This window comes from Henckelia pumila, chromosome 1 (genome assembly GCF_033568475.1).
Source record: "Henckelia pumila isolate YLH828 chromosome 1, ASM3356847v2, whole genome shotgun sequence".
Taxonomy (NCBI): domain Eukaryota; kingdom Viridiplantae; phylum Streptophyta; class Magnoliopsida; order Lamiales; family Gesneriaceae; genus Henckelia; species Henckelia pumila.
In genome coordinates this window covers 122653088-122664046 of record NC_133120.1, presented here as the reverse complement: position 1 = coordinate 122664046, position 10959 = coordinate 122653088, and the positions used below count along the sequence as shown (strand labels likewise).

At 34.4% G+C, this 10959-nt stretch overlaps 1 protein-coding gene across 4 annotated transcripts; it reads left to right on the top strand.

Moving 5' to 3' along the window:
• The first annotated feature begins 1222 nt into the window (after positions 1–1222).
• On the top strand, positions 1223–7434 carry LOC140881471 (ubiquitin carboxyl-terminal hydrolase 15-like). Of its 4 annotated transcripts, none has more exons than XM_073286831.1 (13): positions 1223–1379; positions 2639–3086; positions 3630–4084; positions 4253–4398; positions 4627–4715; positions 4838–4923; positions 5017–5179; positions 5326–5449; positions 5742–5899; positions 5989–6073; positions 6167–6379; positions 6530–6591; positions 6692–7434. In XM_073286831.1, exons 2-13 carry the CDS (start codon positions 2800–2802, stop codon positions 7287–7289), a joined length of 2466 nt encoding a protein of 821 aa, XP_073142932.1. In that variant the 5' UTR covers positions 1223–1379; positions 2639–2799; the 3' UTR covers positions 7290–7434. The 4 variants fall into 4 exon arrangements, with proteins under 4 accessions (XP_073142932.1, XP_073142916.1, XP_073142942.1 ...); XM_073286815.1 differs by having other exon boundaries at positions 1224–1379; positions 3630–4183; XM_073286824.1 differs by lacking the exon at positions 1223–1379 and adding an exon at positions 1413–1477 and having other exon boundaries at positions 3630–4183.
• The last annotated feature ends 3525 nt before the right edge of the window (positions 7435–10959 follow it).

The following is a 10959-nucleotide window of genomic DNA, read 5'->3' as shown; positions in this document are numbered from 1 at the left end:
AATATTATAATGCTATTTTACTTTTTGAAAAAAATACTGTTATTCTACTGCAGATAATGATATGTAGGGATGTAAACGAGCCGAGCCGAGCTTTTGAATTTTTAAGCTCGGTTCATTTATAAACGAGCCGAGCCCGAATTTATTTAACGAATATATTCACAGCTCACGAGCTTATTCGAGCTTTTATCGAGCCTAAACGAGCTTAATATATTTAAATTATAAATTTAAATATTCATTAAATTAATTAAAAACTAAATTATATATTTGAAAAAAATATAATATTATTATTAAAATTTGTAATTTTATTTTAATAAATTAATTTTTATAAATTTTTCAATATTTTTCATAAATAAAGTGTAAATTTATAAATTAAATATCAATACTATTATTTTTTCATCTAAGAGATGATTTACGAGCTTGTTAATGAGCATGCTCACGAGCTAACGAGTCGAATATTGTAAACTCGAGCTTGATTCGTTTGCCTTAACGAACCTCATTAAACGAGCTTGAACGACCTTTTAACGAGTTGAAACCCGAACAGTTTGCGAACTGTTCATCTCATTTGCATCCCTAATGATATGCGCTATTGCTTCAATGTCGAAGAAAAAGGGGTGTGCATCAAATTTTGATATTGTAATATTCAATATATATTTTCTATGTTTGAGTTTCAGTAATTGGTGAAATATTTTGCTACATCTTCGAATAAATAATTTTCAAACAATAGAATATTTTGATTTGGGTGCTGCTAAAAAACAATCCAAGGACTCATTCTCTGTATGGGCGTTTTGTCCTTCCAAAAAATAAGTTGTTTTTTGGCCAAAAATGATAGTGAAAAGTCATGACTAACTTAAATATTTAAATCTTAAAATGAATTTTATATCCTTGACAGTGATAATAATCTAATGAAAGTTTTGGCCAAATTGGGGTTAATGTGTATTAAATAATAACAAATCATGGTCAGCATGATTTCCTAGCTACTGCATTGCTCAAAGGACTCGATAGAACTATCTTTTATGGTAACATTAACTCTATTTTAATTTGATTATTATGTGAAATTTATATGTTTTTATGACTCTCACATGTATCCTTTATTCTAGCATAAAAAAATTGCGAGTGATATATATATATATTAAAAATAAAATTAATAGATTTTTTTAAGAATAAATTATTAGTTTTTAGGAGACGCGGTCATGTGTTTTTGCAAGGCGTCCAATACTTTCAACACCTAGACCAATCATAATATCACACGTGTATATTCGAGATTTCCAGGGGGGGAATTTGCGTGTGAGTGGTGCTCTGTGCTTAAAAGATGAAACCAGCAACAAGCTTCAGTGAGAAACAGTGAGCTTTTGAGGAATTACAATCATTGAATCAAAAAGGTACAATTAGATCAGAAAACTATTTCACTTATTAGGTTGTTTGCCTCTGTGGATATTTATTTTGATGCGTCTTAGATTATTTCCATGTATATGTCGAGGTATCATGTTGGCGCTATAACTGTGTTGTGTCTGTGTCTGTTGAGCCGTTGAAAAATTTTGGAAATAAATGTTTCTTTGATGTGGGTTTTGCTCATTTTCTTGAAGTCTGCACAAAGATTGGATTTTTGTATCATGGTTCTGAGAGAAAAAAAATCATCTCTATGGAGTGGTAAATTAAATTTGGAAACTTACCCTAGAAGCAAAGATGGAATCTGGGGGTCTCAACTTCTTTATCTTGCAATGGTCAATTTCAATTCGAAGGAACGCTCCTAATATTATGATTCTATATTAAATTTTGATCCAATTTGTGGGATTGCTGATTTTGGACTGTGATTTCTGTGTGTATGTATCATGATGTTCTTATTTGAGATTTGTGTGACCTGTAATCACTGCTTATTTGGTTTTCGGAGTAATTCTGTTTGAAGTATTTCTTTTGCTTTATTGTTATGACAGTTTATGCCTACAAACAGAGCATTTTAAAGGGTAAATTTATGTTAGCACGAATCTGCGAAGTAAGAATCGAAAGAACTGTTGCGTATGCATTTTCTTTAAGGGCCCAAAAGGGGTTTTTGAGATTTTAAATATCAAAATCTTTTACAAGTCCTTCTTGCCCAAACTGAGTTTGGATTAGTTTGGCAAGCCTTTTGTCACTGCAGGAACTAGCCTCAAAACAGTCTTTTTGTAGCCAACAGAATGTAAATCCTCCATTTTGCTTAAATATAAAGTCACGTGCTTGATTGGCGAAAGGCACTTGATTTCTCATATTGATTCACTCTGAAAATTATCTAATAGAAGTACAAAATACTAGCAATGATTTCATATAATTTGTTTCAGAAGCAAGCCATTACGTACTAGGAATTTATGAATAATTTATATGGTCTCATGAATCGATGATAAAAGGTTCCATTATAATAAACTTTTGCAACATTCATGAAGTGATGCACTTTAGAAGATAATTAGAGATCAACTTTTAGTTTTGTATGCATACAGTAATGCAGCAAAACCTTTTAAGACTAGCAAGACTGGGGAAGCTTTTTGCGTAAAAAAGAATTACCTAACCAGAAATTATTGTAGTTCTTTCTGTTTCTTGTTAATCTAAAGGAGCTTTAGGAATTTATATTTTAACGTGGATTTTCTTATTTCTAATTTTTGTTTGGTAGATTATGGTGGAGCCGCGCTAAAAATGAAGCAAATGATCCATGGTCTGTCATATTATCTAGTTCCCGAAATTTTTATGGTATTATGGTGTAGCTCAAGGAAGTTTGAAATTTAGAAGAGGTTTTTGGGCAAGGTTACTGGACATGAGTATGATAGTTGTGACATGCTTGAGCTAAGGCGTACCGATATATGGACTTCGTTTTTTGTCTTCATAGTGCTTCCCCTGGTTACTTATTTTTTACTGGGAAAATGGAGTGAGGCTTCAAGAAGGAAAGAGCGGATTAATTTGATTGCCAAACAGGCAGCAGAGGATGCCCTTCAAGTCGAAGATATGGCTGTAGGTAGTGTTATCCCTCTCACGAGTGTTCCAAATGATGGCCGTCATAAATGTGGAAGGTGCTTTGCACCATCTACAACTCGTTGCTCCCAATGCAAATCAGTTTGGTATTGGTACGGGCCGTACGACAATTTCTTTTATTTCATCTCCCAACGTATCCGCACTTTTTGTATGTCAGGATGCAATTTTGGAGTTGTGAGTTTTTCTCGCAACGGTGATATGGCTTGTGAAATTAGTGGGTCCACGACTGAGTTAGAATAACACTAAAAATGGATTCTTATAAAATTTCCAAAAAAAAAGGATTCTTAAATATGGTAATTAGTGGGACTTTCAAATCACAATATGCTTTAAGGTGGGCTTCAGTTTAGGCTATCTGTGGAACCTCAATATTTTCTGCAGAAACTTGTGAAAGCGAAATGACATTGGTAAAAAATGGTGGTAAAGATTGGTAATTATCTTTCTCTTTCTCGTGTTTCATGACCAAGATTATACAGTGTTCTACAACAACAATCCCTATGTTCCATATTTTCTGAGTTTTTATCTAAAAGTGTGTTCTATCTTTACCAATTCTTGGAACTATGTCATAATTGTGTCAATGAACCTTTGAATAATGAGAGGATTACATGTATACTGAAATGTTGTACTCTCATACGCAGTTCTGGAAATTGTCAGATTATGCACTGGAGGCAAGTACACAAGTTTGAGTGCCAGCAATTAGCAGACAAATGCCATGTCTTGTCACCAAAACTTATCTCACTTTTGGACTCTCAAGCAAGCATCTCATATGATGAAACTATGGATCCAAATCCTATTGAGTGCAATGTGAAGGAGCTGACTCTTGAGAAAATTAATGCCAGCGTGAATGGAAATTCTGATCAGAAAAGCACGTTGCTTGAAAACAACATTGTTGAAAGGCAACATGCAAATGCTTTCAGTAATGTGTGTTGCAATGTGATTTTAAACTCAAAGGCTACAACAATTGGCGACGTAAATGCATGTAACATTCAAATGGACTTAACCAGCGGAGAACACCTGTCTCAGAAGGGAATTTCTCTTGGTGAGGATATGAAATGCTCGAATTTATCAGTTGGAAGGACTTCACTGGAAAGGGGTAATAAGCCAAAAGACGCATTGCTTCCTTGTCGGGTTGAACCGCAAAAATCTAAAAAATCAGGGGTGAAAAGGCCAAAAAATAACGCAGACAAGTCAAGTAGGTTCATGAACGGGTAATGCTTTGCATTGGTCTATTTATTCTTCGCTCACAATTATTTTGATGTAGGTGTTGTTAGGATGAAGGATAACATCCTATTACCAGAAAGCAGCAGACTTGCGAACCTTGGAATAATGAGGATGATGGGTTTGACAAAGTCCATGAAAAATGATCAGGAGAGACATTCAGAAGATTGCGCAAGGAAGGAAAAAAAGGTCAAGGCAAATCCTCAGAAACAGTCTTAGCGTGATTTACAGACATGCTCCAAGCTAAAATGCTATAAAATTGACGTTTTTCATTCCATATTTCTTTATCTTCTTTTTTTAATTTAAAAGTACAGGCTTTTTTTATTTTACCAGCGGATTTCTTTTTTATTGGTGAAATCTGTAATTGTTTTGGCCCTTTATTGGAAAACATCATGTTGAACTCCTGCTAGTTGCCAGATGCTTTTTCCGTATGAAGAATTCGTGAAGTGCTTTCAGTTTGAAGTTTTCAATGTGTCACCCAGAGGACTCGTAAACTGTGGAAATAGGTAAAGTTTTACTTGTGCTTCTCCTTTGGGAAGGATTTGAGCTTATGGGAATAAAACAATTCAACAATGATTGAAATTTTTTTAATGTCGGAGTCGAGAATTATTTCTAAATGCTTGTGCAGTTGCTATGCCAATGCTGTGTTGCAATGTCTGATGTGGACAAAGCCTCTCATCATTTACCATCTTCGCCGGTCACATTCTAGAGCTGGTAATCATTTTTCCTGATATTCTTTAGAAAGTTTCTGCTCGATTTTTTTTCATGATATCGATATGGTTATATGCATTCTTCCTCGTGTGTTAGGTTGTGCCAAAAATTGGTGCCTGATGTGTGAACTTGAAAGCCACGTGATGACCCTGAGCGGAAGTGGACATCCTTTGTCTGTTGGGAACATTCTTATGCATATACGAAGTCTAAATTCCCAGATCGGCACTGGAAGTCAAGAAGACGCTCATGAATTTTTAAGGTTTGTCGGTTGACCATAGAATCCACTTGTCTTCTTTCCCCGAAACCCTTGATGGACCCCTCATCTTTTAACATCTCAACTTTTAGCATCTTTTCTGGTGTATCAAATAGCATTCCTTACTATCATGAACTTTCTTCCATTTTTAGGCTTATCGTGGCATCCATGCAGTCAATATGCCTTGAACGTTTGGGTGGAGAAACTGTTGTCGACCCTATGTTGCAGGAGACAACTTTTATACAACATGCATTTGGGGGTCGTCTTAGATCAAAGGTGTTCTACCACATACATTGAATTTGAAAGAGTTGAAACACAGTGAATGCAAGTATGCAACAAAATGCGGGATTTATGGGTTCATCCATGAAGGCTTGATCCATACTTCAACGCAGAATGATACGAATAAGATGTTTGACAATCATAAATAAAGATATCAAAGCGTGAAATACATTCTTTGATTTCTAGCAAGTTCCTTGAAAAAATATTGCTACAATAAGCTTTTGCTGTTTTTTCAATGTTACTGTAACCTTAGCTGCGAGTTGAACTAAAATGACCGAATCAATACCAGGTGAAATGTTTAAGGTGTCATAAAGAGTCAGAGCGGTACGAGAATATAATGGATCTTACCCTGGAGATAATTGGCTGGGTCGAGTCATTGGAAGATGCTCTGACACAGTTCACTAGTTCAGAAGATCTTGATGGGGATAACATGTATAGATGTGGAAGGTGAGTCAACCTGGCGTTTCTTTATTTAAAATGTAATTCTAAAGTTCATTATCTGGCATCTTATTCGGTTCTTTCCTATGAATGAAAAGGTGTGCTTCATATGTTCGAGCATGGAAGGAACTGAGAATCCAAGAGGCCCCAAATATTCTGACTATTGTCCTGAAGCGATTTCGTGTATTTCTTTATTTTCATCAACTCTGCTTCAGTAAATTTTTGTATTTAAGAGTGGCGTTTAGTTTATTTTAGATATCATGGTTTAAATATCAGGAGGGAAATTATGGGAAGATAAACAAATGCGTCACTTTTCCTGAAATGCTGGATATGATCCCGTTTATGACGGGTACAGATGACATACCTCCTCTATATACGCTTTATGCTGTTGTTGTCCATTTGGATACGTCGAATGCATCTTTTTCCGGTCATTATATCGCGTATGTGAGAGATTTGCAAGGCAATTGGTTTAAGATTGACGACACTCAGGTAAATTTCAGCCTATTGACTGACGAACTGATGTAAAACTAATTGCTTTCTTAAACTGAACACTCTAACTCATTCTGGTTTTTCACTCCACTCATGTGTGACTTGTAAATAGTTACAATAAATCTGTTTCATTTTTGGCTTTACCGACAGGTGCAACCAGTTGAGCTGAGCCAAGTGATGTCAGAAGGAGCGTATATTCTGTTCTACACGAGGTGAAGTCTTTCGCACTTGAAAGCTTTACATGCCTTACAACTTCACCGATTGCAAATTTTCTTTTCTTGAACTTCTGAGTATAGTTTTTGATTTATCCAGGTCTTCTCCGCGCCCTAAAAAAGCTACCTTCCCTAGGAACTCCCGATCAAGCACCGAAAAGTCTTCAAAATCGGAAAAAACCGAACTATATGACAAGTGCACGGGAAGAGATACAGGCCTTGGTAACAGTCCCAGAAAAATCCTTCTGAGAGAAACTAGAAGCATACCACGGACTCCTAAAAACTATTCCGAATTCTCAGATGCCACATCATGTAATTCACCCCTGTTCACCAGCTCAGACGACTCATCCTTCACTACGGAGAGCACCAGTGACTCTTTCAGCACCCTGGATTATATGGATACTGTTCCTTTCCCTTCAGTCTTCCAGTCTTTGTATCCCACGGATTCTCTGTCTCGGAGAACCATCTCATGTAGCATGTTCCCAGGCAGTATCCCTGAGACGGGATATGTCCATGAAGAGAAAGGCTTCGTTTCAGTTTCATACGTTCAAAATCATACAAACCAAGATTGGAGAGGGGATCCCGTGAGGCCGCATGTCGTCCCTCATTCGATGACGGGTTTGTTCGATGATTATTATAGTTATGGTGTAAATCTAAATTATGACGATGACTCCATAAATGGACCACCTCAGACTTAATTTATGATCGTTGTAAAATACGATTAGTAATGGGTAATTAGGTAGTTCACATTTCGCCTCATATTTTTGTTTTCCAATGTGAAAATGAGGCGTATGAATCTGAATATATTACATACATTCAATTAATGGTTATGGATAATTTACAGTTGAGTGCCAAATTTAAAGTTTTTCTTATTATTCATTTCTATTCCAACAAAAAGGAAAAAAAATTACATAAAAAAAAAAAATACAACATAAAATTACAGTATTATTGACATTGATCTTTCTCCTTTAAAAGTTACCAGTCCGTACCGTACGGCCCACCATATCTGGATAATAGGAATACATTGAAAGAACCCTTATATGTATATTGACACGAAAAGTCAAAATAAAATACAAATAAATTCAGCCCTTTTCGGCCTACAACCCCGGCGGCCAGCGCCACTGAAGTCTCCGAAACTCTTGGGGAAAACCACAAGCCAGCGGAGATATTTGTTCAAATTTCTCAGAGGATTTGATTCTGATTCGGATTCAAGCTATTCGTTGATAGAGAAGGGATGTTAAATATGAAATGGTACAAAGGCACGGAATCCACAGAAAATGTGTGGGGAGAAGAGAGACCAGAAGACTGTTGAATAGAATTACGATTACGATGATGATGGCTTGATCAATGAAATTTACGGGTTCCATCGGCGGGAAGATTATATCATCGAATTGAAGAAGAATGACGATGGATACAGCGGTGAAACGACAGAAGGCGAAGTCTTTGTCGCCGGAGAAACATAATAAGATGGCCGCCAGGAGTACGAGAACAGCCACGGACTTCCAGTACATCATCTGGTCTGAGGTGGTCGCTGTTTGCGGCGGCGACGGTGAATTGAGACAATTTCCGAAATAGATCGAATGAATGATACACCCGTTTTAAAGTAAATTGGGATTATTATATATAGGAAGAAAAACTTCTAAAGAAGGGCCATTTTGTTAAAAGTTCCTTTTTTTATTTTTCGGAAGTCACACACTAGTCTTACATTTCTATATTATTCTCATTTTTTTTGGGTTGGGTATTTTTCCCCAATCTCCCTTTTCCTGTTAAATAAAAAAAGAAAATATATTTAAATATTGATAGAAGGGAGTCAAAGTTTCCGAAAAATAACATTGACACAATAAATTTCAATCAAGAATTTTAAGAGAAATTCCTACACTCGTGCATATTATAATTGAATTACATACAGTATAATTAAGATTAAATTATTCTTATCGATAAGTGGTGCTGATTCTTTTTTTCTTTTTTTTTAATTTTAAAAACATCATGTTAATTGGTTCACATTAAATTTGTAAAAGAAAAGAAGATGTTTTGTATGGAAAATTTTCACTTTACTTTTACATTATTTCATCCATCGATTGGCTTTTATATAAATGTGATATCTTGGTTGGCTTTTATATAATTGTGAGATATCTCTTTCTCTTTCCGTAATCATTGAATACAAATGCCTTCCAATAGCGCTTAGAAATTAGAATGGAATTTGCATTCACATTTGTGAATGTATTGACGGAATAAAATATATATGAATAGGAAATTTATATGAAGTTTCGCCAATAGCTTTCATATAAAAGCTATTGGCGAAACTTCATATAAATTTCCTATTCATATATATTTTATTATTCCATCATTTATATTAATCAAGTAATTGTAAGGAAAACACAATCTTAAAATAATATTAATTATATATTGTTAACGTGATAAATAATGAGATATGAAATTTATCATTGGGGTATTATCCATATGCTAGATTGAAATCTATTTTTATAATTAATAAATAATATGACGAAAATAAGACGAAATTAATTGAAATAAGTTATACATAGATTAATAATATATCAAATCAAACAATGCCAATATATATATATTTGAAGAATAGATGATGGACTATATTCAAACCAAGTGGGGTGACGAGATATGAGGGCGGTGGACCGGTGGTCGTGACTATTGAATTCTAGAACTTTTATATATACATAAAAAAATTTCATGACTCTTTATTTTTTTTTTTTTTAAAAAAAAGAAAATACACACATATTGTGGGTGTGGCATCCAAATAGCATAAACTTAATTTATTAGTCTTCTCAAAGAAAACCGGGTTTGAAGTAAGCATCCATGCGATGGAACTCGATCGGTCACGCGCGGATCAATGATCATGATCTCCTTCTGGTGGTAGAGGAAGCCCGTATAAAGATTCCGAAAAAGCGTAACTAATTAATTAATGATTCCATTTTCTTCTCGAGTCCCCAATATTTGATGACAAACAAGTTTCTGCAAAATCCTAAAGATTTTGAATTGAATATGAGATTTTTGTGAAGTGAGAAACAAGATCCGTAAATAAATTTACTCCCACACAATATCTCAGTATACGGATCATGGCTTTTCTTGAAATATATATGCATGTAAGTGGTTTAATTAGCTGGTCATAGGGGTGGGTTTTTTCGGTATACCGTATCCAAAATATTGGTATGAAAAAAATTCATATCGGTATCGATATCGAAATTTCAAAATTTTGGTATGAAAAAAATCCATATTGATACCATACAAATATCGAAAAAAAAGTCGATATACCAAAAAAATGTTTATATATCGAAAAAATTTCCCAAAAACTCGATATTTTGGTTCAATATCTCAGCCCGCCTGATCAATATTGCTAGCTAGCTCATAATTGATTGCAATTGTTCCCACTTCTTCTATTCTCATTTGGCCATTTGGTGACTCCGCGCTTGGACAACCATGAACATTGGGGTAACTAGATCTGGTCACAAAACCAGCAATTTTCGGGTTTTGGTTCATCAATTTTTCAAAGTTTGGTTTTAAGTCAATAATTTTTAATTTTCGACTATTTTGGTCAAATTACTGACTTATCAGTTCGACAAGTAAACATTTTCTATAGGTATGTCAGAATTTTATACTGTCACACCAACAATTGGACAAAAACAATGAAACCAAAATTTAAAACTTAGTGGACCAAAACCAGATCAAATTAGTGGACCAAAAAACTCATTTTTCTTCTTTCATTGAATTTCTAACTTGACATTAGAAATGAGAAACATAAAAAATTCTTGATATGAAGGCTGTGATACCGAACCAAAATATAGACTTTTTGGGATATCATATCGATATTTTTTTATATATATATATTTTTTTGGTATATCGAATTTTTTTCGGTATCAGTATGAATTTTTTCCATATCAAAATTTTGAAATTTCGATATCAGTACCGGTATAAATTTTTTTCATACCAATATTTTTGATACGGTATATCAAAAACTCACCCCTCATATGGTATCGGAAAATGCTGAAAAAAAAAATAAAACAAAAATTGGGGGAAAAACGCAGATAAAGGTGAACTAGCTAAGTAATAACGTGAATTAATATATTACAAGAACAAAATGCAAAGCATACGAGTTTTAAGACAAAAAGCTTCCAAATTAATCAAATTCAAGAGTTGAACTAGTAATTAATTGATTAAAATATCAAATGGTTTGTTTGACTATTTACACAAGCTAGCGCAAGACATGCTCCAATTATATCACTAGCCTAACAAATCCAGTGTACATAAAAAGACTTTGTAATTTATAAGTTCACGGTCCTAAATTTTGGAATTTTAAAAAAAAACTCTAGGAGACGACTGGATGGATCACAATATATT